The sequence below is a fragment of the Lissotriton vulgaris genome, chromosome 3_1, assembly GCF_964263255.1.
Source record: "Lissotriton vulgaris chromosome 3_1, aLisVul1.2, whole genome shotgun sequence".
NCBI classification, from domain to species: Eukaryota; Metazoa; Chordata; class Amphibia; order Caudata; family Salamandridae; genus Lissotriton; species Lissotriton vulgaris.
Window position 1 is genome coordinate 1040553691 of NC_141689.1, and position 27903 is coordinate 1040581593.

At 46.8% G+C, this 27903-nt stretch overlaps 1 protein-coding gene across 1 annotated transcript in view; it reads right to left on the bottom strand.

Moving 5' to 3' along the window:
- Nucleotides 1-27903, bottom strand: part of FOCAD (focadhesin) — a 1219893-nt gene that overhangs the window by 3485 nt on the left and 1188505 nt on the right. The window contains exon 45 of the mRNA XM_086961452.1: nucleotides 11609-11684. Coding sequence (XP_086817578.1) covers nucleotides 11609-11684 — 76 coding nt within the window. The remainder of the gene's footprint in view (nucleotides 1-11608; nucleotides 11685-27903) is intronic.

A 27903-nucleotide genomic window follows, 5' to 3' on the forward strand; every position in this document is an offset into this window, starting at 1 on the left:
TTGGACTCCTCACCAACCTCAGCCTGCCTTTTGCTCCATTCATGGCCACAGAAGGGGCTTCCAGCCACATCTCCACCTGCCCAGCCGCTACGGCACACGAGCTTCCCAGCCCCTGCATGGCTGAGGACGTAGTGCCCCCAGATCCTGTCGGTCAGACAGCCAGAGGTCGAGACAGTCCACCACTCCCCTGGCAGATGTAACCTCCAAATCTCTTTAGTTTGCCCTCCCACCATCACAAGCACCCAGGGGAGGCAGAATGCGCCATCACCTGCACACTAGAGGTCGATAACATCTGACCACTGAGTTCACCCAATTGTCCAAAGGGGTTAATCCCTCCCCTTCATGACCCTCTCACCCATGCCAACCACTTGCTACTGGCTGGCACAGGACCCATTGTTCTCTACACTGCCAGGAAGTGGCAGATCTCTTTGTCATGGGAGCTATAGGGATGCTGCCAGCAGCAGAAGTCGGTCATGGTTGTTATTCCTGGTGCCCAAGAAGAATGGAAGCCTTCACTCTATCTAGACCTGTGCCCTCTATTTCTCCCTGAAAAAGGAGAAATTCAAAATGCTCATGTTAGCTCAAGTCCTCTCTGCCCTGGACCCAGGAGACTGGATGATAGAGATGGAATTGCAGAACGCATAGTTTAACATCCCCGTCCTGCCTGCCCACAGACGTTACAGGAGGTTCACGGTAGGTCACGAGCTGGTTCAGTTTACTGTGCTCCCCTTTGGCCTTACCAGCGGCCATCAGTTGTTCACCAAGGTGATGGCGTGGTTGCAGCTCATCTACGTAGACGAGGGGTGCCAGTCTAACCCCCATCTCAATGACTGGCTGTTGAAGGCGGGATCATCCAAAGCAGTCATCTGCCACCTCCAGACTACAGCAAACCTCCTGTCCTTGCTGGGGTTCACTATAAACATGCTGAAGTCAGGCCTCACCCCTTCTCAGACTCTCCCTTTTATTTGAGCTATTCTGGACACTTATCCTCCTGAAGGGCCAGTCCACAATATTCAGGCTATGATGCCGATGTTTCAGCCTCTATCCTGGGATTTGGTGAGACTGATACTGAGGATTCTGGGCCTAATGTTCTCCTGCATCCTGCTTGTGACACATGCCCACTGGCATATGCAGTACAGTGGGAGCTGATGTGGCAGTGGGCACAGCATCAAACAAAGCTCTCCGACATGCTCCAGAACTCGGAGGGTACTGCAAATGATCTGCAGAGGTGGTTGGCAAAACATGAATGGATAAGCGGCAGAACACTCTTACCTTCCCCCACAAGATCTGAAAGTGGTGACAGGTGCGTCACTTCTGGGCTGTGGCAACCATCTGGGAGAGGTGGAAATCAGAGGACCCTGGTGGAATCCAGTCTCCCCATCGAATTGTTGGAACTCTGAGCAATCCAGCTTGCATTGAAAACCTTTCTACATTTTTCAAGGGAAGGCTAGTGCAGATGTTCAAAGACAAAACCTCTGCCTTGTGGTACTGCAATAAACGAGGGGGGGGGATCATGGACCCATTGTCAAGTGGCACGGCGTCTCTGGACCTGGCTGGAATGTCAGGGCACATCCCTGGTGGTTCACAACCTGGCAACTCTACGAACACCAGGGTGGATGAACTCAGACGAAGATGTCGCCGCTCAATCTCGACGCAAGGAGGTGGGGGCTGGACAGGTTCGGGTGGAAGACTGTCTCCTGCTGCTGCGACAGAAGATCCCACTGAAGGGGCAGTCAGACAGGAGAATTTATGGCCAAGTTCAAGAGCACGGGATACCAGACTCTTCGTGCCCAGTCCTGAGTCACAAGAATTACTTGGGCCCGGTCGCCCTTGATCTTCTTCAGTACTCTGGACAGAATTGGTATAGGCAGAAAGGCGTATAGAATACCGCAACTCCACTCCCGTCAAAAAGCGTCGCCTAGGAAATTCCAATGTTCCAGCTATTTCCAGAAACAAAGGGCCTCCTGACAGAGGGACCACGACCTTACTCCGCCCTGTTTGTTGCAATACCACATGGTAGAAGTGTTGTCTGAACACCTGCACTACTCTCCCTTTGACAGAAGGAAGAAATACCTTCAGTGCTAGGCGAATCGCATGGAGCTCCAAAAGGTTGATGTGGAGCCTGGACTCCGCCAGAGACCAGAGGACTCTGACCTCTGCCTCTCCCATGTAGCCGCCCCATCCCATGAGGGACTCATCTGTCACCACTGTGAGCTCTGGTTGGGTAAGGGAGCGAGATCTGCCGTTGACCCAATCCTGGTTTGTGAACCATCACTGCAACTTGTGTATGGTCCCCGCTGAGATCTGGATGATAATGGACAGCTTCCCCTGATGCTGCACCCACTGGAACTTCAGGTCCCACTGCAGAGCCCACATATGCTACCTGGCATGATCCACCAGCAGAATGCAGGAGGCCATGAGGCCCAGAAGCCTCAGGCTCATTCTCACCAAAATCCTGGATAGAGGCTGGAACATCGGTATCATAGCCCGAATATCCCGGACTCACTGTTCAGGAGGATAGGCTTGAAACTGCGCTGTATCCAGAACCGCTCCAATGAAAAGAAGCTTCTGAGAAGGGTGCAGGTGCGACTTTGGCACGTTGACTGTGAACCGCAGTGAATGCAGGAGGTCCACCGTAGTCTGGAGGTGGGTGACGGCAGCCTCGGGCGAGCTCGCCCTCAACAACCAGTCGTCGAGATAGGGGAAGACTGGAACCTCTGATCTGCTTGGATGAGCTGCGACCACCACCATCATGTTCGTGAATACCCGAGGGGCGCTGGTAAGGTCAAAGGGGAGCACGGTGAACTGAAAATGCTGGGGCCTACTGTGAACCGCAGGTAACGCCAGTGGGTCGGCAGGGCAGGTATGTGGAAATAAGCGTCCTGCAAGTCCAACCCTACCATCCAGTCTCCAGGGTCGAGGGCAGACAAGACCTGAGCCAATGTCAACATTTTGAACTTCTTCTTCCGAAGGAAGCGGTTGACATCCCTGAGGCCTTTGGCCTTCTTGGGTACCAGAAAATAGTGGGAGTAGCAGCCACGACCTACTCACTCGATGGCTCTCTTGGGAATGGAGAACTGGAACTTACTGACGGAGAAGGGTCAGGTGATCATCCGACATGCAATGGAGTATTGGTGACATGGAGGGATGGGTAGTCTTGAAGGGGAGGAAGTAGCCCTTTCGGACTATCTGCAAAACCCACCTGTCTGATGTGATGTTGTGCCACTGGGGGAGGTGATGGCGAATCTTGCTGCCCACTGGCAACTGGTGGCCCTGAAAGGTCGGACTAGGAAGGTTTGGAGGCTGCTGCAGAGGGGGCACTGGTGGACTGGCCCACACACTGGCCCCCAGACCAACGGCGGTGGGTCCCATTTCCCCGGCTCCGCAGAGGCTGGACAGCCTGCGCTGGCCTGTGGCTCTGGGCAGAATGTGGTGGGGCACCCCTTCCGTAGACACGAAAGGGGCAAAAATCAGACTGCGTGGGGCGAGAGGTGATCTTTTTTCTATTCACATATTTTCAAAGATAGCTCCTCAAAAACTCTACAAAATAGGGGCTCCGCCTGTTTTTTGTAAATAGAACCCAATGTTTTGTATTGAAAAAATGAAAAATTCTATAAAATCATGACGTTTTGAAAAATGAAAATAAATTAATTTGATTTGACGATTTAGTCAAAACTGTAATATTGGTCTATACAGGACAATTGTTTAACTCATTGTTTTGTGAAGTTTCAAGAAATTATTTAGCAGTACTGGCATCTTGTTTTGTTGTTTACTATAGTGGCGCGGCCTTGCCGCGCTTTAGCCAAACCCTTGTTGTTCCTGGAAACTTTCTTGTGGCACTCTCAACGACTCGCAAGGCTCATAATATTCCTCTTCTTCTTCCTCCTCTTGATACTTTATCCTGAGCTGAGAAGGGTCACGTGCCTGCCCATAAGGATCATCGTCATCCTCAGATTCCTCCAAATAATGGCTAGGAGGCAAGGGTGAAATGTGTGACACATCATGAAAAAATTTCCTATTAGATGACAATTTAGAGCTCAAAATAGGTGTAATTGTAACCGCGCAGGTCTTGCACGCTTTAACGTAGCAGAAATATACGTTGACGGTGACTCATATTCTGCTGATATAGATGTAACGATTGGCATCGACGACGTTATATTCATAGCTGCTGTAGACGGAAAAGACATCGTCGACGAGGTGGTCGTCGACGTCATGGTCGAAGTCGTCGTCGACGGTGGACTCGCCGACGAAGGTATAATCATCGTCGACGGTGAGGTCGTCGTCGACGGTAGGCCCGTCGACGGAATCGTCGTCGACGGAAGGCTCGTCGTCGACAGGAGAATCTTCGTCGACGGTGGAGGCATCGTCGACGGAATCTTAGACGGCGAAGCAGGCGTCGACGGTATATTTTTTTTTAACGCTGAAGATCCACTCACCTTCTGTGGTGATTTCCTTGTCGACGAAGAAGATTTAGCCATCGATGGAGGGTCCTGAAGAGATTTAGAGGCAGTTTTCTGAGAAACCTTCGCCTTATCTCTAGATTGTACCTCAGAAGAGACTTTCTCTTTTTTTGAGGAAGAGTGAAGAGTGACCTACTTCAGAGGAAGATGTTTTTAAGGTCTTACTCATTTTCTCAGGAGGATCTCCAGATCTAGCTCTCTTCTTAGAGATGGGAGTGGACACTTGAGGACTAATACTGTCTTCACCTTCAGAAACTCCTTCAGATGATGCCTTCAATTTTTCCAACCAAACCAGCAGACGTCCTTCTCGATCCTTCAAGGTTTTGGCAGGGAAGGTCCTACAAATCCTGCAGTCTTTAACCTTGTGTGCTGGGTAGAGGCAATAAATACACTCTTTATGTGGGTCCTCAAAGTGAAGTCTTTTCTTCCCACAGGAAGAACAGGCTAGAAACAAGCTTTTCTTAGAATCAGACATAATTTCTCCTCAGAAAGAAAGGACTAAGGAAAAAAAACTGAGCAGGGCTCAGGGAGACTCCCTAACACATGAGGTGCGGTAGAAAATCTGAGGGTTTGCCTCTCTGTGGGGCTGGTTCTAGAGGGTGCTGCTGCCTGATTGGCTGGTTTCCAAAGTTTGGTTCTTTTTACAAAAATACTGAGATAGGCTATTGTAGTGACTTTTCCATACACTGTAGCCTATGGTATAATGTTATTATGACTATAATGTATATGCTTTATTGTACCGCGAGACTCCCACCTCGTCGGCGGGGATGATTTTAAGCATGTGAATCTATGAAAGATACCCCAATACTGGATAACATGTCTTTAGATGTTGAGGATTGGACCAACAAACTCTATGGGGCAGGGTGTTGGGAGAGGAAAATTGGGTCGCCTGGAGCCGGTCGGTGGCGTCGGTCAATCACCCTATCCACAGGAGCTGGGCTTGGACCAGGTGGTCAGAAGGATGTCTATGAGGGCCTCATTGAACCGCAACAGGGGCTCCGAAGAGGCTTCTGCTGGTTTAAGCACCTCGGTCAGGAGGTTAGTCCTGACTGCCACCGTAGGTAGCTCAAGGCCCAAGGCATCATCCACCCTACACAACACCACAGTGCAGGAGGCTCCTTCTTCAGTGGTCATGGAAGGGGGAAGAAGCATACCAAGGTATGGGGATGTATCCAGACCGCTGGCCTCACCCAGTTCCTCTCTTCAGTTTGGGATTTCCAACTGGTCTGGTAAAGGGTCAATAGAAACCTCCCAGTCCTCCTCACCCTCCTATGGCTGCCATTCAGGGTGATAGGGAACGCCATGATAGAACAGAGCTCCTGCAATGCACTGCTTGACCTCACATAATACATCACTCATGACACGGTCAGTGACATCACTGATGACTTCTCAAATTACATTTCTGATGACATCAACCACAGAACCACTCACACACCCATGCAACATCTCCTATTCACACAACCATTCACAAACCAATTTACAAACTCATACAAATACACATGTACCCACTCACTCGTACAGGCACTCACACAACCAGTCACTCACCCATACATATACTCATACCATTTGCAGCCACTTACACAACCACTCACTCACCAGTACAGCCACTCACACAGCCACTATTTTACCCATGCAAAAACTCAAACCACTCACTCATCCATACACCACTTTAACAGCCACTCACTCACCCATACATACACTTCTACAGCCACTTACACACCCACCTATTTACCCATACAGCCACACACAGATATACAGTTAGATAAACACTCACACAATCTCTGTTTTAAAATAGAATCACTCATTAGTAGTAAACAAAGTAAACAAATCTAATATGTTTAACACTCATAAACCCTTAGAAAACACTCACAATCACTGGATGATGTCATTAATGTTGCCATTTGAGAAGTCTTATGTGATGTCAATGACCATGTCATGAGTGATGTAATGTGTGAGGTCATAAGCATTGCATTGTAGGGGCGTAGGTTATAATTAACTCAGGAAACTATAGCTGCTGAATTTCACTGGTTTTGTACAAGTAAAATTTAAGCTCAACTATAAAGCCCCATAACCTTTGTTTTTTTCAGTGAATATATACAATATATATATATACACACACACACACTTACCTTACATATACACTTACCTTGTGATGAAAAGGCTTGCATTATGAAGCAATACATGCAGTACAGGCTTGCGTTGTAAAGGCAATATGTGGTAAAGGCATTGCGTGGTAATGGATGTGTGGTAAAGGCATTACTTTATATGCTCACATTGTAAAAGCTGGTTACCCTCAGCACCTGGATTCCCCATAATTATCTAATTTCTGACCTCTTCCATGTTGGGAGAAGGGACGGTCACGGACACCCTCCCTCTTCACTTCTGTATGCCTTAGCAACAGAACTGCTGACATGGCAAAGAGGGCTAAACTTCTCCCTCAAGAACCCTATAGGCTCACGATTTGCAAATGACTTTACCATATACCATTGAGACCCGGCCTAAAATCTACAGTCATACATGACTTCACATTATTCAAGGCACTAACAGGTATAGTGATGAACTGGAATAAATCTATGTTATTGCTGCTCATGCCAGCTACACAAGTCAGAGAGGTGGAAGTCACCTCCAGGAGGAGGGAGGGAGGGGCGGGCGAGGTAGTGGGTGGAGGGTGGCACGGAGTCCTGTTCATAAGGCCATGTTACAGTTGAGTTATCATCACTGGAAGAGTGAAGTGACTCAGTATCAAGGCTTTGGAACAGGCGACATCTCCGCAATTGCAGCTCCATGTCCCAATATCTGGTGACGCTTTGCAATAGTTTGCTCCAGGTCCACACAGCCCCAGGCTTCGGGGCCTGCCGCGTTGCCATGCAACGTCTGCGGTGTCACCTGCGTACGCCTCTGGCAGTCACATCGGTGTCCGACCTAAACCAGCAATCCACATGGGGGCCGTAGGTCTCCAACCATCTCCATGCGTCCTCTTGCAAGTCAAAGAAATGTGTAACCCCATCTGAAATCGCAAGGAGCCTGGCTGGTTACAGCTGTGCATATTTCAGGGCAAATGTTGCAGAGCCTGCATTCCACAGCTGTGAATGTGCTGCGTCGTTTTTGGACCACTGCATTGTAATCTGGAACAAACATGACATGCGCGTTCCCCACTACCACCTCCGGGAGCTTCCTTGCCTCATGCAATACGGCATCCCTGTCGTGGAAGTGCAGCAACTTGAACACCATAGGTCTGGGATGAGAGCCAGGCGGGGGTCTTTGTGCCGGAACCTGGTGTGCACGTTCAATGATAAAGTACGGAGAAAGCGCCTATGTGGGCATTAGGTCACGTATCCAGTCCTCTACATAAGTGACAGCATCATGGTCTTCTGTTTCGTCTGTCAGCCCCACTACTCGTATATAATTCCTCCTTGACCATCCCTCAGCATCCTCGTCTCACTTTCCCAAGATGCGAACACGAAACAACAACAACTTCAATGAGGAATCCATGTTCCACTTCATGGGCTGGAGTTCTTCCAAGGTCTGCTCTGTTGATGCAACCTTGTATGCAAGTTTGCAGTGGTCTGTTTTCAGCAGTGTCAGGTCTGTGACATCACTATCGATTCTAAGAAAGTTCTGAAGTTTTCTATAGCAGTCAGTAGGGCTTCAAACTTGCTTTCCGTTGTTGCAGATAAGTCCAGAGTTCCAGATCTCGAGGCATCTCCATCTGATACGTTGTGGGTCCTGCCGCCGTGCGCAGGGTGTCCAGAGAGGTCAACTGCAACCATCCCATGTTACGGCCAGCTAGAGAGACACAGTCAATCACCCCAGATGCTGCAAGTCCAGTGAAGTTTTATAAGCAGCCTACCTCCTAACTGTTTAACATTATTGGTGCTTTGCAGTGCTTCTTCGAGTTGCAGGCTCCTTATGTACCCTGTGTGATGTTATACCTGCCCCAGGATACCCAAACACTCACACACAGGTCTCCAGAAGGGTGGTTGAGGTAAAGCTGTCATGATAACACCAGCAGGGTCTCACTTTGTAAGTGTCAGGTTGGGGTGAGGGGTGTAACAGTCTCTTTAGTGGCCAGTGGCCCAAACTATGGTGTGGCGGCCAAGCTGCTTGTACACACTACAGGAAAATCGCTGCCAGGCGGTTGTGGCTAGGCAAATACGCACTTGGGTAGCCAAGACCCCACCGGGTTGAGGTAAACTGTCAAACCCCTCCCAGTCCAACTAGGCTCAGGCGGGAGTCTTATCAAGACTGGTTTTGAACCCACCTGTCACTTCCCAACATATGCCCCACCAACAGCCTCACACTCAAATCAACAATAGCAGGCACACTATGTAAACAGGCAACCCCAATCAATCATCCCTGGTTTGGTGTATGCTGCAAGTAAATTATTGCATCCAGTCCCTGTACACAGAGCTTCTACAGTGGCACTGCTCCAGTCAATGTCCTCCGTCACCAGGCAGGCATTTTGAGCCCACTGGCCTAGGCCTGAACCGACCTCCAGGCACTGTGTCGCTCTTTCAGTTAGCGTGGCCTCACAAGTGATACCTCTGCTGGCACATCACTCTCAGCACGAGTAGCCTAACTGGCAGAGAGAGCGAAGGAGATCTCTGCCCCCACCACCCGATGCCCATGGCAAAACTTGAGTCCTAGCACTGGTGCTGCGAGGCCTGAGGCCAGGACGACCCCCAAGCCCCGAAGCTGCTCCCCTCACTAGAGTGGTCTTGCCCAAGCTGGCGCCGCAACTTCGGCAGGGCAGGTATCAAGCTTTGCGGGGTGGTCTAGAACCAAAACCGGCCCGCGGGTCCAGCCCGGCTCCTTTGCCACACCAATTAATGCTGCGGCTACACCGCACAATCCCTTGTCTCCTCACCTGCATTGTGGCAATGTGCCTGACTCTTCACACGCCATACGCTCAGCAGCGAGGCACACATCAGGGAGGCCACCCCCGCCCGTGTCTCGACCGCCGTTAGATCCAGCGTCTGGCATCCCGCGACCCCAGCCAGAGCTGTCCAAGTAAGGGAGTTTACAGGCCAGCGGCGACAATCATGCTGGAGTGTGAGCAGCAGGCTGAGGGCGCTCAGATGGCAGTACCGCCAGGTATTCCAATGATTGCAGCACTAACTGCTGGGGATCGGGCCCATCGTCCGACACAAGGGCGTAGGCTGCAGATGGCACCCACAGCAATGCCCTCAGGCGCCACAGAGATCCCCAAAGCATAAGGATTAGAGACTAGGGGACTGAGACAGAGCTGGCATCAGGGATTAGAGGTTGATAATGGGGTGTAGATGCAGAGCCTCGATAGAGTACGTCCGCCTTCTTGGCCGTGCTAGCCTTGTCCTCGAAAACATCCTAGCTGTTCATGGAGAGCTTGAATTAGAGCAATTGAGTTAATCGATGCTGCTGAAGTTGGTAATACCATAAGGATGGTAAAATTATTTCTCTTTGATGATTAAATACAGTTTTAAGACCCTGAAAACTAAAGGTTATGTGATGTGATGTGCTGAGCTCAGGCTTGTAAGATTTAAAAACACCTGTGGTCCTCCCAGGCTTTCAGGTCCTAATGGACGACCTTTTTCACTCTGGATTTCTGGACAGTCACATCATGTGAAAACCAGAACATCAGCATTAACCACACACTTGGTTTAAGGTTTAAAAGTCTTTCTCTGGTCAACACGGGAAGTGAACCAGGCAGTACAAACTGAATGTGCTCCAGCAAAAGTAGTATCAGTCTAGGGCGCATCCTGGACCTCCAACTGTGAACATTGAGTTTAAAAAATGTCTGCGAACTCTTTTTATACTGGGTTTGGCTTTTGGGTAGAATGAAGTCTAGAGAGATTTTGAATATTACCTCTAATATCGTCCACCCAGAGCAAAGGGACTGAAGATATAGTCTGAATGAAATCAGTAGGCCCAAAGGTCAACTCAAGTGGCCAACCTGCTTAATGACTTAGGCTTGTCAACCTGTGAATTAATCCAAGTGCCTGTATAAGACTTGATTGGCTCAGTCACAAATTTTGAGGATATACACAAAAACTGAAGTTTCCAGTAGTCAACATGAGCATCACTCAAATACAGAAACTGTGAAAAGAAGATAATAAATGTTTTTATCCCAACAATGTGGTGAACAGAAAGACAATATGTTATGGGTATAGCTGGCAATAGAGAAAATCAAACTTGACTACAAAATACGCATAGTACCTCCCCAGCACTAGAGACATACGGACTGAAACTGTAATTTATTTTGTTTATACAAAAATGGCACTCTAACTGTCCATTTACCAGGTGTGCATACATTTCTAAATTTCTTAAAGCCTTATGAGATGGCTTCAAATGAGAGCCACGTATGAGTTACAATCAAAATATCTAGTTATAAATCCCCAATTAGGTCCTTGAACAGGGAGCAAGCATTATTTACCAAGACCTTCTTTTCTCTTGGCCCCTATTAGTAAACCAATTAGTCAAACTACGCACCCTTCTTTTTATGGACCTCCATTGCCCTTCTAACCAGTCAAAAGCCTGTGGGCCACAAATGTGGTTCCCATCTCTTCCCTCAGTGTGGTATTTTCTATTTGGAAAACCAGAGAAGAGCCACCTTCTCTTACCATCTGAGACAGAGTGCTGCCAGAGGTTTATCCAGCCATAACTTTTCTATGAAATGTGGTACTTGCAGCTTTCCTAGAATGGATAAATAACTCAAATGACATGGGGCACCTTGAAGTTCTTCCTGTGGTGACAGAACTGTAAGCCGGTTTGAAACTGGTACTGTGAAACAATTTTGTTTTAAGATTAAAGCTAATGCATTTCATATATCATTTAATATTATCTGTATTTTTTTTTAAAACAACAAATGAAATATACTAAAGCAAAGCTGTCGCCCATAGTGCAACTAGCTTGCTCATTGTTCAGTATTTTATTGGAAATTTGATTTCCTGAAGTTCTTTGAAGGTCATGATATTTAACCATAGTAAGATATTAAAGTTTTGATTTTTTTAGACCGTTACTGAATTAGTAAACATAGGACAAATGTAATAAAGCAACACACTGCTAGACAAAATGTACTTTGAGTAGCGAACTTTCAGCAAATATGTTTGCTCTAGAATCGAGAACTGATGAGAAAATCACATTTCAAAAAGATTTCGATAAGCCATTACCTTTCAGGAGATCCCTGGATGTTTCTGAAAGGGCATCCCTGGGGCTCTCCAGTATATTAAACAGCCAGTCTATAAACTGAGGATGGGTTAAAAAGCAGAACATACACAACATTAGAACTCAGAGTTGAATGGAAATCAAACAAATGGTAGTCAAAGCGCTAACAGAAGTACATTATGACAAGTCTACTCTGTAGATTTAGAAAGAGGATAGCAATAACAACTTCCTCCCACTCCTCCTTCAATGCATTCTATTGAGAAAAAGATGACTTAAAATTCCATCCCTTTTTAAGGTGACTACTAAAGCATTTTAAATATTCCAATAAAATTCACCCGCGGATAATGGAAGGCCTTTGTAAAGAACAACCATGTACTGCAAAAATATGTTGTAGGAGCAGTCTAGGGGAGCAAGATAATGTGACAGTGGTCTGTAAAATGGAACATTTCTATTTGTGTTGTTTGTTTATAGGTAAATGCAAAATAGAGAATTAAAAAAAATATCCCATCCAAATCAATATCACTTTTCAAACATTTAATATATTTTGAGAGTAGGAAAATTGTACCTTCTCCTATACTATATTTGAATGACAGGAATGGTTTGTCCTGTATGCTTAATAGCAAACCATGGTTTGCACAAAATCATAAACATCGCATGAATCCCAGTAGTTTCAACAAGCTCCCACATGGACCTTTCTGTTCCAAGGGCTTTACATGATAAAATACAAAGCATCTCGTTCATGAAGTAAGAAAGAGCAAGCATTGAAATAATTGCTGTAAAAAGTTTGTTAACGTGCACAAAAACAGAACTGAAATAAGGAATTCAATGATCTTGAGATGGCAAAGACTGGCCCAATCTCAAATGGAACTAGTGAGAGTGTAAATAACATGCGGATCATTAAAGGCTTAATTGGACTGCTTTACTTATGTGTCTGTATAAGTCCTCTTGGGTAAAGTCAATCATATTGTTTCTTGGTGTGGTTCAATTTTTGTACTACGCTTCAAGAAAGAGAAGTATAATCACTATCTTGGACATCAAAATCTATATCAAAATATTGTTTGGTGAACTGGAGACTTAGAAATATTCTCTATATCAAACAGGATTCCATTCAGACTTGGAGACTACAGACAACACATTAGAGCTGTTACTGCTGGCATGAAGGGCAACCAATGAGCAAGCACTCTTGGCTAGATGTGAGTGCCATAGATTTCTCTTAGATCTTTGACAGAGCAAATATTGCCTTTTTATTGAATACACTCTAGAGATGGAGAATCCCTCCTTCTCTTTTTAGATCCTTCACCCTTTCACTGAGGTAAACAAATGGGTCAGAATAAAGGTGGGTTCAAGGTCCCTGCAAACCAAAATAATTGTGAATTATTTCAGTTAGAATAGGACTGTGGCTTGGGTTCATTGCTACTGTGTCTTTAAAAGTCACACCTGCCAAAGGTCAAAGCTAGATTCCTAGCTACTTCCAAAATGGAGAAAATGCTGATCCAAATGATACTTTGTGCCAACAGTACAATTTCCTGCTTAAGAGAACCGTGTTCAATCTTCAATGAATAATGAAATACTGAAATACATAAATGAAGTAGAAAGTTGAAAACGATTTGCAAATCAATGAGAATAAAACAAAACCTTTGTCACCTGCTCAATTGATTAGTGCCTGGACTCTCTTGGAGTAACTACCAACATACACCAATCTATGGACCAGAATCAACAGGATGGCTAGTAAAGAAATGTAGTTGAATTCTCTTAAATCTAAACCAAGTGCTCTTATATTTGATTTAGGTAACTTTTTGGTAAACATAACAACTGAGCAGTTGCTTCTGATTACTCAAACAAATTTTGTACCAGCACAAACTTAGGTGTGCATATTTATCTGGATAGTTTAGCTACTGCTGAATGCAATTGTTCACTATTATGCAGGATTCTCTGCTTGTCCAATGCCATTTTGCATACTTTGATTTGACTAGACTTTGTTCTGGTTTCAACATCCATCAATTTAAATGTAACATTTATGATATGTGTTAGTGCAGTAATTCTCTACAGGCACAAATTAGAATGAAGTAAAGCTTCAGGGGGTCACGAAGTGTAATTAATGGTATGATTATTTTGTGGCTTCTTTAACCATTTTGGGGTTTCTACTAAGTTACATTTAAGAAATTATTTAAAAAAAGGTCAAGAAGGCATGGCTAAGATGGCGGCGTAGACGGTCGCAGGTTCTGTGAGCTCCCAGTCCCGCCGCCACCTAAGGCCGTTTAGCAGCGTTGTGTCCCCCCCAGGGTCACTACAGAGACGGAGTGAGCAGCGGAGACCGAGGGGAAGCAGCGACGCTCGGGAGCAGGCACCCAGACGCCTCCCGGGAGAGAAACGGCCCAACATTCCAGACCGCACGCAAACCCCAGGCGCGCGCCCACCATCTTGGATCGGGCATCGGGGGAAGCGACAAGTGTGCCCCAGGAGCGACAGACCCAGCCACAGCGGAACCCCTTAGCCCACCCTGCACAGCGCCAAAGTCGCAGGCCGTGGAAAGGTCCCGGCGTCCCTCAGGAAGGGTCCTGGGGCGCTGTGAGCTGGGGACCTGCGGAAGCGAGCCGCTTCCCCGACCCCGGGACGGAAATCGGGCCGGTCGGACCAGAGACAGGGAGGCCCAGAAGAGGGAAGGCTCCCAAGAGAGTGCCGACCCAAGGAGCTTGACAGCGGCAAGGCGGAACAGAGACACAAGCAAAGGAGGTACAGAGCGGGGTTTTGGAGGACGAGAGACAGCCCGGGTGGCAGCAGGAGGCGCCCAGCAGAGAGGCGAGGTGAGGAGCGAGCCCCGGATTCACCCAGGTGGGCCTGCTCAGTGCGATATCGCAGACACTGGCGCAACAACGTTGAGGGCCCCGCGGACCTTGAGACTACACAATCGGCACCCACGTGGAGAAAGGCGCCAGGGCCACGGTCATCAGCGACAGGAAACCGGGACATTCAGTTCTACAGCGTGCCGCCATTTTGTGGATCCCGAGAGTGGTTGGCTGAGGGAAAGGCAGAGAGAGGCCCAGCAGGAGGCGGACCGCAGCGGCCTAGACCGCCACGGACAGACTGCGAGGGGCCCTGGCTAGCATCGATTGTGCGCATGGTGGGGTGACCCGGGGGAGACCTCCCCGAGATCGAGGATCCTGGGCCGGCTGGTAAGAGGACCTAACGGACACGGGGAGCCCAGTGGTTGGCAGGAGATCAAGGCGCCAGCAAGGGGATATTCGAACCCCGCGGGCCTGGCGGATAGGAGCGGCTCGGTCCCAGTCACAACGGTGGGCTGGAAAGGTGCTGCCTAAAATCCAAGCGGCATCAGTTTCCGCCAACCCGCCAGAAGGTGTAGCGGCCTGGGCCAGTGCCGGACCCGGGAGGAGAGCCTGGCATTTCACAGTTCTATTTGGAGCACCACAAGACAGAGCATGGCAGGCCTCAGAAAGAAAGGGGATCGTACCCTCCCACAAATGCTCTCCAAAAGCCAGACCAAAACTGACAAGGGGCAGTCCTCCCTGAGGAGCACAAGGCCGCACACCGACCCAGCAGGAGAAAACGTGCCCATCACCAAGTTATTCCTAGAGTCCTTATTTAACTCCCTCAGAGACAACTTCCAAACGCTGAAAAAAGAAGGGGCTGGGGAGGTCAGGGAGATCAGGCGAGAGGTGGACAGTCTAGGAGAACGGGTGGTCGCTATTGAAGACGCAGACCAAACCAGGAGCGACGAGATAGAACAACTACAGCAAGAAGTCCTGCGTTTACAGGACCAGCAGCTGGACCTGCAGGCACACGCGGAGGACTTGGAAAACCGCTCCCGACGGAACAACATACGGGTCCGGGGGGGGGGTCCCTCTCAAAGAGGAAGGGGCGGACATCACCAGCTACTTACAAGCCCTGTTCCGTGAAGTCCTAGGGGAAGCAGAAGACCTTGAAGTCAGGATCGACAGAGCTCACAGAGTGGGGCTCCCAAGACACTCACCGGCCCCACCCCCGGATATCCGGGCTTTCTTGCCGGACTTCCCCCTCAAGGAACGGATACTCAGGGAGGCCCGCCTGAAACAGCCCCTCCGATTCCAGGGCCACCCAGTGGCCCTCTTTCAGGACCACTCTGCTATCACCTTGCAGAAGCGCAAAGCATTCAAAGTGGCCACAGATTTTCTACGCAGCAAGGAGATCCCATACTCCTGGGGCCCCCCGTTCTGGCTGATTTTCAAGTGGAATGGAGCCCTACAACAGCTGAGGTCGCTGCAAGACACTTGCGTCCTGCTGGTCATAGACTTGTCAGAAGAATCTCCGCCACCAAAACCCGCAAGAGACTTCACCAAGGGAGGCTGGCAGAGGGTCCGCCGCAGACGTCCCAACGGGCCACACACTAAACCGGATGTCGACATCATCTCATGATAAAGAGCCACAGCCATCATGGAGGCCGCCAAAGAAACGTCACTTCAGGGGCCAAGTGGGAGACAAGGTGGCAGAAATCAAGGGGAGGCTCCTAGCATACCAAATCCAGGTGGGAGGGTTGGCGTTGGTCATAGGGTCCATATACGCCCCCTAATTCCCATCAAGAACCCTTTCTCAGAGGGAGCATGGCAGAAGTTCTGACTTCCGACACGAAGGCTACTTTGGTGGGTGGCAACACTAACTTGGTGATGGACCCAGACAAAGATAGGTCGGGAGAACGGTTTGGTTCCACGGAGGCGATATCCAAAGACGGGAGACAATCGCTGACCAGCAGAGGGTTTTTAGATTCATGGAGGGAGTCCTACCCTAACACCCTGGGATATACCTTTGTCTCTCATGTACACCGCACTTATGCCTGAATAGACCACTTTCTGGGGTCAACTGAGGTGGCACCCTTGGCCACTGACATTGAGGTAGTCCCAGCTGCACTCTCTGATCACGAGGTACTGACTTTGCACTTAAAGGTCCCGCGACTTCAAGCACGACCAGGTAGATGGTGCCTCAAAGAAACCCTTCTAAAACGTAAGGGGGTCAAACAACAGCTCACTACACGCATTACCAACTACCTACACACGAATGACGACCCAGAAGTTCCGCTAACGGCGATATGGGGGGCGCTGAAGGCGGTGGTACGTGGGGACCTAATCGCTGTGGCCGCAGCAGAAGCCCTGGAACTCAGAGACAAACGCCAGACGCTCTCTGACCAGGTGCTCGAACTTGAAAGGGCCCACAGCAGGACAGGGGTCCCCAGGATCTGGCGAAAACTAAAAGCGGCTAGGGCCCAACTGGCGAGCCTGGATCTAGACCGCGCCGAATACGCGGCGCTTTGCCTCCACCACACATACTATGTGGGTGGAGACAAGACAGGGCGCTTGCTGGCAAGCAAACTGAAAGCCAAAGTCCTATGCTCTAGGGTTTTGTCTATTCAAGACCCAGGGGGTCAAACAGTGCAGGGGGACGAGCAGATAGCAGAAGCGTTCCGGTCATTTTACGCTTCGCTGTACGCGGTGGAACCCGCCCTGCACCCGAGGGCTGGGGAGGCATACCTAGAAACAGCGGCGATCCCGCCCCTCAATGAGGCTAATGCGCGTTCGCTGGAGGTCCCAATCAGGTTAAATGAGGTGGTCTCGGCAATAGCTCGGCTTCAACCGCTCAAAGCTCCGGACCTCGACGAATTCTCGGCGGGCTTCTACAAGTCATTCTGCCCGTTGATCGTGCCACTCCTGGTCAGGCTATTCAACTCCTTCAAGGGACAGGACTCCATTCCCCAAGAAATGCTAGTGGCGGACGTTATTGTTCTACCAAAACCGGGCAAAGACACGTCTCAATGCGGGGCTTACAGACCCATCTCCCTGCTAAATCTCGACCTTAAAATATTCACTAACATTCTGGCAGCGAGATTGGGTCCATGCCTGCCAGGTATCATCGAACCTGACCAGGCAGGTTTTATTCCGAACAGGCAATGGGCAGACAACACCAAGCGCATACTCCACATCATAGACAAGGCACATTTTAACGATGAAGACGCGGCCCTCCTTTCAGTCGACGCCGAGAAGGCGTTCGACAGGGTCGACTGGAGGTACTTAGATAAAACCTTAGCTCGGTTTGGAGTGGGAGAACGCTTCTGCAATTGGGTCGCTGGTTGTTATGCTGCCCCCCAAGCGGTAATCCGAGTCAATGGGGTGTGTTCCCGGCCATTTGATATTCGTAGAGGCACCAGGCAGGGGTTCCCCCTCTCACCCCTGCTGTTTGCTCTGTACATAGAGCCCTTTGCGTAGAAGATCAGGTACAACCCGGCCATTAGCGGTATCAAATTTGGCGGGGAAGCACAAACTATAAGTCTGTATGCAGACGACATCCTCGCGGCATTAGAGAGCCCCTCAAGATCGATCCCGGCGTTCCTGGCAGAGATGGAAGCGTTTGGGAAGGTGTCGGTTTCAAAATGAATGTTGGGAAATCATTGATTCTGCCACTGGGGCACAACATCCACACCGCCAAAGACAACCCCCAGAAGTTCGGGGGATTATCTTCTTGGATGTCACTGCCCTACCTGGGCATTTCGCGGACACCTTCCACGGCACAGACCGTCAAGCAGAACTATGCAGCACTACTCTCTCAGCTACACGGCGACCTTACGAGGTGGCGCCGGAAGCCCCTCTCCTGGCTAGAACAGGTGGCGACGATCAAGATGTCTCTGCTGTGTAAAGTCCTGTATTTATTTCAGACCATCCCGGTAACGCCACTGATAGGTATGCTCAAGAAATTGCAAGATACCATACACAATTTGTATGGGCCGGCAAGCGTCCCCGACTACACAGGGTTCTGGCCAAGCGGACCACCGCAGAAGGAGGCTTGGGTATTCCCGACGTCCTTAGATACTTTCAGGCAGCTCAACTTCGATACCTTCTGGAATGGAATCGCCCAGATTCTGAAAAAAGATGGCTATTCCAGGACCGCGTGATGGCCCAGATGTCACTCTGGAAGGTTCCCTTCCTGAAACGCCCTGATAGACCCCCCTACATCAAAAGGTCACCTATCACGCGTACAGTGTTGCAGGTGTGGGACAAAGGGGCGATCGCCAACGGCCTCACCACTTTTCCGTCTACGCTGACACCCCTGTTTGACAACCCGGCCTTCGAACCCGGGTTGGCCCCAGGGTCATTCCCACAATGGCGATCCTCAGAATGCAGATCGGCGGGCCACCTGTTCGACTTAACAGGCTTCCTACAACAGCGAACCTTGCAGGAGACCTACATCCTTCCTGCGATTCAGCGTTTCCAATACTTCAAGATCAGACACTGGCTGACTAGCAGCGACGTGCTACCTCAAGTGAGCAGATATCTAAGGACTTACGAGAAATGGCTCCATACGAAACAGTCGGATAGACATGTGATTACGGACATATATAAAATGCTAAGTCCACCCCTCGCCACCATACGCTCTGCTGGTCAGAGACGCTGGGAGCGAGAACTTGGACACTCCCTCTCAGACAAGGAATGGCAGGACATATACTTCAGGGCACACCACACGGCTAGAAATGTAGCAAGCAAGGAATCGGCTGTTAAAATTGGATACTATTGGCACCTAACGCCAGCACGGCTCCACCAAAGCAATCCATGCTGAGACCCATCATGCTGGAGGGGTTGCGGACAGATAGGAACCTTAACCCACATACTATGGGAATGTATCGAGGTGCAAGAATACTGGGTGAGGGTGCTCCGCGACATAGATTCACACTTTGAAACAGAAATCCCGCATTTTCCGGCCTATACACTTTTGGGCCTCCCTAACAAAATCACATTCCCACTCTAATCACTCAGAGGAAAGCAAGTGGGGCTAGTGATGGGGGCACCGATACACCACATCCTGTCACTTTGGAGCACCACAAGAACACCCACACATACGGGGGCTCCACAGGCTCTGGTATGTACTGGGCATGGAAAGAATACAAGCATCTCTCACTCAGACTCGAGACTCCTTCATTGAAACTTGGCAACCTTTGGTCTCTCTTTTGTTTGAAGAATTTAATGAACTCTCCTGCCCTAAATATCTCAAGGTTCTTCGGCTGGTGGACGAATTCCACAGGAATGCAGACGCTCCACATTAGAAAGCACAGCTGGTTACGCATCCATAGACGTTTAGTAGCTATTATTGCCACACCGGGAGAGGGGATCTGAGCGGCGGGAGGGGGGGAGGAGTTGAGAGGGTGGGTAATGTTGTTGTTGTAGGGGTAAGAGACAATGTTGGTCAGCGCCGAGCCCACACCCACTTACATGGACACAGCAACGCATCCCGAGCCAGGGATCGTTTCGGTGGGGAGGGGGGGTGGAATGGACAAAAGGCTTCAGCTTTAATTAATATGACATTGCGGAAACCACTGAGGGTGTTTCTAATGGCTGACTAAAACTACATGTCCCAGAACCCATTGTAAGTGATGATAAGCTACTAAGCTAACATACCTGAAGCTGTAACTACTAAAGGCAGCTGAGGCATGGGATTGTATAAGCCTCACAATACCGCATCGCCATTTTTCCCAAGAAGAAAGAGCAGACAGCTCAGAAACGCGTCAGCAGGCAAACAAGAAGAATTACGGAAGTTAAATCATCTTCGTAATGCAAATAAATGAAGGAATTAAACCTTACTGCTGCTGAGTGCTTTTCTGCTGCAGAGCATTTGGTCAAAAAAAGTATTCACACGCCAGCTTCGCCGTGGGAAAAGCACCACCTTGGAAGAGAGGAGGAAGCCGATGGAGAAAGGGGTCGCCAGATCGGAAATTTCCGAGGTTGGAGATGGCACAGCAGATTGTGACACGAACGAAGGTGAAATTACATTCAGGGGCACACTGGAGTGCTCTAAATATCGCAGTGGCATTGGATTGAACTGCTGTGATCTTGTTTAATTAATATGACATTGCGGAACCCACTGAGGGTGGTTCTAATGGCTGACTAAAACTACATGTCCCAGAACTCATTGTAAGTGATGATAAGCTACTAAGCTAACACACCTGAAGCTGTAACTACTAAAGGCAGCTGAGGCATGGGATTGTATAAGCCTCACAATACATCATCGCCATTTTGCCCAAGAAGAAAGAGCAGACAGCTCAGAAACGCGTCGGCAGGCAAACAAGAAAAATTACGGATGTTAAATCACCTTCCTAATACAAATAAATGAAGGAATTAAACCTTACTGCTGCTGAGTGCTTTTCTGCTGCAGAGCATTTGGACAAAAAAATTATTCACACGGCAGCTTCGCCGTGGGAAAAGCACCACCTTGGAAGAGAGGAGGGAGCCGATGGAGAAAGGGGCCGCCAGATCGGAAATTTCCGAGGTTGGAGATGGCACAGCAGATTGTGACACGAACGAAGGTGAAATTACAGTCCGGGGCACACTGGAGTGCTCTAAATATCGCAGGGGCAGTGGATTGAACTGCTGTGATCTTGTTTAATTAATATGACATTGCGGTACCCACTGAGGGCGTTTCTAATGGCTGACTAAAAATACATGTCCCAGGACTCATTGTAAGTGATGAAAAGCTACTAAGCTAACACACCTGAAGCAGTTACTACTAAAGGCAGCTGAGGCATGGGATTGTATAAGCCTCACAATACCGCATCACCATTTTGCCCAAGAAGAAAGAGCAGACAGCTCAGAAACGAGTCGGCAGGCAAACAAGAAAAATTACGGATGTTAAATCACCTTCGTAATGTAAATAAATGAAGGAATTAAACCTTACTGGAGCATTTGGACAAAAATATATATATATATATATATATCTTTATATATATATATATATATATGCACCCACCTGAAAGACCTATTGTTTCTTCGGTCCAGGGGCTAACAGAACATGTTTCCAAGTTTCTTGATTTCTACTTGGCGAGCTTGGTAAAAAAGTTAGACTCCTACGTAAAAGACACCAAGGACTTTTTAACCAAAATTCAAAATGTGAAATGGCAATCCGACTATTTACTTGTCGTCCTAGACATAACAAGTCTTTATACTTGTATTGAACATTCGAAGGGAATTGAGGCAGTTAATGTATATCTGAAAAAAAGACAACTGAGATATGCTGAACATAACTGCATGTTAATGGAGTTCTTGCAATTCTGTTTGAACAATAACATCTTCCTGTTCGAAACTACATACTACAAACAAGTATCTGGTACGGCGATGGGCACCTGCTTCGCTCCCAGCTATGCGAACTTGTGCGTTGGCTGGTGGGAGGAGCAGGTGCCCAGAACCCACAGGGACGAGATGTCAAGTGGTAGAGTGATAAAATGGCATCGATATATCGATGATTTGTTTATCATTTGGCAAGGGACTGAACAAACTGCCCGCAATTACATCACAATCCTGAATAACAACAATTTAAATCTGCATTTCACAGGAACTATTAGCCCATGTTCTGTGGACTATCTGGACCTTAGAGTGCAGATTATTGTTGGGCAGAATGAAACATCGCTGTATCGAAAAACTACTGCTGGAAACTCAATACTCCATGCAACCAGCAGTCATCCACCTAAACTTGTGCAAAGTATCCCCTATGGGGAATTACTCAGATTAAGAAGAAATTGCACACGTCATTGTGATTTTGATGAGGCAGCCAATGATTGTATGGCCAGATTTGTCATTCGTGGGTATAATCCCATTTCATTGAAAAAAAACACTGTGCAAGGTAAAAGCTATGACCAGGGAGAGTCTGTTAGATGGGAGAAAAGATAAAAAAACGGAAACAGGCAGATTTAGACTAATCACCCCATATTCTGCGGAAGCAAATCACCTGAAACATATGCTAAGAAGAAACTGGCATATTTTAAAAGCAGATAATGTGATAGGTGAGGATGTCCCTAATTTCCCCCTGGTCACATTTAGGAAAGCGAGATCTATCCGTGACCAATTGGTACGTAGCCACCTAGAGAAAATAACCACCCAAAACCACCACCCTAAAAGACATGAGGGGGTTTTTTCCGTGTCACAAGTGCAAAGCTTGCAGTAACAGCAAAAGGGTTCTCACATACACCATACAAGACACAGGCAAGGTGAAAAAAATTAACAAATTTATTACCTGCAGTACGCCGTATGTGGTGTATTGTCTTGTGTGCCCATGCGGGCTCCAATACATTGGTAGCACGGTGCATCCATTTAAAATCAGGATACTAGAGCACATGAGAGCAATTGATAAGGTGGACCAAGCATACCCTGTCGCAAGACACTTTGCAGATAAACATAAAAGTGACCGGAATCAGCTGTTATGCTATGGTCTAGACTCAGTCCCCGATAACATCAGAGGGGGGATAGACTTAAGAAACTGCGTAGACTTGAGTCTAGATATATCATTGACCTCCACACAAAAACACCTTGAGGTATGAACAGTGGCGAGGAAATGATGGTACACATTGGTACATGAATAAATTGTAATGTGTAAACTGTAATTGAAATAACAGACCGCTAGTTGTAGATATGTATATATGAATGTACATGGATGTAGATAGATGCATAGGAAGTATCACTAAGCGGAAACTTTCCAAAATGAAATATGCACCTGTATATATATATATACAGAAAAGGGCAACTCAATAATAACAAAAAAATGTGTACATAATGTAAATAATTTCAGGAATTGTTTATTTAACTTGTCTGAAATTAGTGTGTGAAATCGTAAATTGAATTTCAACCATACTGCCTATAAAAGTGTTTTGAGAAATGTAAAGAAAACAGTAATATACTATGTAAATAATTCTCTCACAGGGCTAAACGTCAGTCCTCTTTCTATATACATGCCTAAATGTGACGAAATGCTTTTAAACTTGCTTCCTTCCGTGTCAATGGTAGACACTGACGAAGGAAAACCGAAACGCGTTTGTCTGCTGAGTGTTTGAAATTAAACTAACCTGAACACTTCCCCTGTGAGTGCCGGATTTTCTTTCTTGCGAAACGAGAGATAATCGGAGCGGCAATTTGTGACGTGGAGCGCCACCACGAGAGGCACCCGTCTGTGAGTGACCCGGTTACTTTGGTGCAACGGAGCTGTGGAATACAAAACGGGGCACCGCGCTCACCAAACGGAGCAATACCGAAGACCACGCCGAGAGGAGCAACCCGAGACAGTGAGGCTTCACTACCGGGTAAGCTCGAGTGCGTGTAGGTGTGCTGAATGCAAGTGTGAGAGGCAAGACGAAGGGGGAGTGTAGACACAATCCATTACCCAAGACCAAACTATGGATGATGAAATGTTTGGTGACAAGGCTCGGCAGGAAGCAGCACTCGGCATGTTTCAAAAACGCCAGAAAGAGACAGAGGGTGCAAAACCAAATGAGAAAAGAAACAGTGATGGCAAAGATTCGCTGAGCAATCTCTTTACCAAACTTGAGAGATTGCGTGAAAGGGAGATCAGAAAGTGGTGGGAAGCCACCTCCCTACAAAATTACGTGGATGTTGACAGAGTGCCGAGAGGGCTTAGAATATACATTGTCCCGGCATACGAAAATCCAGATCCTCGACTGTTGGAACTATGGGCAGAGCATACAGCCCTATCCAGTCAAGGTATGTTGAAATTGTTGATACAGTTCGCATGGAGCGACAGAGAGAAGGCGATCAATGAGATTAAATCATTGGAGGATGAAATAAATAAAGATACAAACACACCAAGAAAGGATGAACTAAGATCTGAAATGAGAAAACGACTAGAGAAATATGAATTGAAAATCCGTCAAAGGAAACAAGAAAAATACGAGAGGGATGAAAGAGACTATTCTCTAGGGAGAATTTTAACATTCGCAAAAAAATTCGATGCTCCCCGTAAAGAGATGAACAAAAAGAGAGCCTCCCGTACAGCCTTGCCAAGAGTAGAAACATCTGAATCGGAAGTAACCGAAAACGAGCAATCCGGAGATGAAATGGCAAGCACATCGCATGAGAAAACCCCTTTTCACATGGAATACGATCTAGTCCGGGCAACTTGGCTCCGAGGGGGAAAAAGCAAACCCCCAGAAGTAACCGAAGAACCCGAAGAGGGGGCTGAAAGGGGCAGAGGCAGAGGTCAGAGCAATACCACTCCCAGGATCACGAGGAGCAAACGAGGAGCGAAATGGTAGAAGGTCAGGATAACTTAACAATCGTAAACCTGACTAACAGAACTCTCTCACCTCTAGAAGAAAAAACTCTGAAACTTGGCCTATCATTTTGCCCTAATGAAAGACTTGAATTCACAAAAACCAGGATTGACCTTTTTACCTTTGTGCGGAAAATGAAACTACATAAATATTTCAAATTAAAACCAACAATGAAAGAAAATAGACAATTGAAATCACGAGAAACAGACATCCTTACAACGGACGACATCACAACTTGGGAGATCTTGGAGGAATTAAGAACAGATGAAAATGCTGGTGAAAAAGAAACAGAATCTATCACGCAAAAAACTAGAAGGATAGGAGTCGAACAAGAAGCACCAACGACACACTTTAAACCTCCCTCACTGTTCGTACCGATAATGCCTTATGATGCAATCGACGCCTTCTCAGAGGCTGTGACAAAAGACTTGGTAAAATTCAGAGCACGACAAAAGAAAATGAAAAAGTAAATACCAAACATGACAAAGGAACAAAGAGAAATCTTAAAAGCCTTAGACAATGATCAAGACATTATCTGCAAGCCATCAGATGAAGGTGGCAACATCGTGGTGATGTCAAGAGAACAGTATTGCCAAGAAGCATACAGACAATTGGAGGACAGAACATCATACGAGAAAACAACCAGAAAGACATATGATGAAAGTATTGTGAAGTTTCAAACACTGGTAAATAAATGGCACAGCAATGACATGCTGGATACTGAGGAGTATTTCTTTTTGAAAAATAACAACCCAACTGTGCCCACCTTCTACCAGTTACCTAAAATACATAAGGATAGCAGAAATCCACCGGGAAGACCGATAGTTTCTTCCATAGGAAGTGTATCTGAAAATATGTCCATTTACATCGATCATTTTCTTTTTCAAAGTGTTTTACAATTGCAGTCCTACATCAGGGATACTAAAGACTTTGTAAATAAAATAGAAAATGTGAAATGCAATCCATCTTACATACTAATAACAATGGACATTACCAGCCTCTATACGAGCATGGATCATCATCAGGGACTATTAGCAATCAAGTACTTCCTTGACAAAAGACCTATGAAATTCACAAAACATAGTAAAATGTTACTAGAATTTATAGAATATTGTCTTTTTAACAATATTTTTCTATTTCAAGGACAATTGTACAGGCAAGTCACCGGGACGGCGATGGGAACCTGCTTCGCCCCCAGCTACGCAAATTTATTCGTGGGCTGGTGGGAGGAGCAGGTTACCCGGAGCCCGGGCTTCGAAAAATGGGCAGGAAACCTAAAAGTTTGGTACAGGTACATCGATGACCTCTTCCTTGTTTGGGAGGGGTCAGTAACTTCGGCAGAAGAGTTTGTGGCACATTTGAATACGAATGAACTTAATCTGAATTTTACAGCTGATATTAATGCATCAACAGTAAACTATCTGGATTTAAAAGTGAACTTGACAGGTACCAAAATTGAAACAGAACTGTTTAGGAAAGTAACAGCCAGTAATTCGGTTTTACATGCCGAAAGCAGTCACCCCCGACCCTGATCAGAAGTATCCCCTACGGAGAACTTCTCAGAATTAAGAGGAATTGCTCTAGGGACACAGACTTTGCAAGGGCCGCAAGCGACAGCATCAGTAGGTTCCAAGCAAGGGGATATAATAAAATACTCTTAGAAAATACCCTGAAAAGAGTAGAGAGAATTCCCCGAGACCAACTACTCAAAGAAAAAACCAAAAAAACCAAACAGATAGAAAAACATGAGGGAACATTCAGATTGATTACCACTTTCTCAGAGGACTCAAATCATCTGAGGAATATACTGAAGAGAAGCTGGCATATCTTGAAGACGGATCAAATTATAGGAAAAGAAATTCCAGCTTTTCCTTTAATTACCTTTAAGAAAGGAAGATCCATCAAGGATAAAATTGTACACAGTCATTTGCCTGAAAAAACAACAACCACAGGAAGAATCAAGGATATGCCAGGATTTTTCCCTTGCGGAAAATGCAAGGCCTGCGAAAAAAGTAAAAGGAGAACAACATTTGAAATACCAGGGTCAGGACAGAAAGGGAGAATATCTAAGTTTCTCACATGCAATACCACCCATGTCGTGTACTGCCTACTGTGCCTATGCGGACTTAAATACATAGGCAGTACAGTGAAGAATGTCAAGTTACGCATACTGGAGCACCAACGTGCAATCATGAATAAGGACTTCAACTATCCTGTAGCGAAACACTTTGCCCTAAAACACAATAGCAACAGAGAACTTTTGCAATATTTTGCTTTGGACCACATACCAGGAGATCCAAGGGGTGGAGATAGATTACGGAGATTAAGAAGGCTAGAATCCCGTTACATAATAGACCTCCAAACAAAGGCCCCTTTGGGATTGAACAGGAACGAAGAACTAGCATCTCATTTGGGAAAAGCATAGACTCTGAAAGTATTATCTAGTTAGAAACCCCGTGAGCAATGCCGATCCACTGCTTAATAAAACCCACAACACAGAAAAGGGCAACTCAATAATAACAAACAAATGTGTACATAATGTAAATAATTTCAGGAATTGTTTATTTAACTTGTGTGAAATCGTAAATTGAATTTCAACCATACTGCCTTTAAAAGTGTTTTGAGAAATGTAAAGAAAACAGTAATATACTATGTAAATAATTCTCTCACGGGGCTAAACATCAGTCCTCTTTCTATATACATGCCTAAATGTGACGAAATGCTTTTAAACTTGCTTCCTTCCGTGTCAATGGTAGACACTGACGAAGAAAAACCGAAACGCGTTTGTCTGCTGAGTGTTTGAAATTAAACTAACCTGAACACTTCCCCTGTGAGTGCCGGATTTTCTTTCTTGAGAAACAAGAGATAATCGGAGCGGCAATTTGTGACGTGGAGCGCCACCACGAGAGGCAACCGTCTGTGAGTGACCCGGTTACTTTGGTGCAACGGAGCTGTGATATATATATATATATATATATATATTGAAGTTATGAGAACCTTGTAATATCATGAAACAAATGAATTCGATTTAAAGATTTATGGCAATGCCAATCAGAGAATACTAATGAAAAAAATGTATATAATGTATAGTAGTTATAAATAGCATATGGTTGATTTATTTAATTCTTTGGACAAACGTACTTGAATGTAGGTAGGGAAGGACAATTGCCGATACACGGCACAATTTTTTGTTTGCTAAATAAGTTAATCGACATTGAG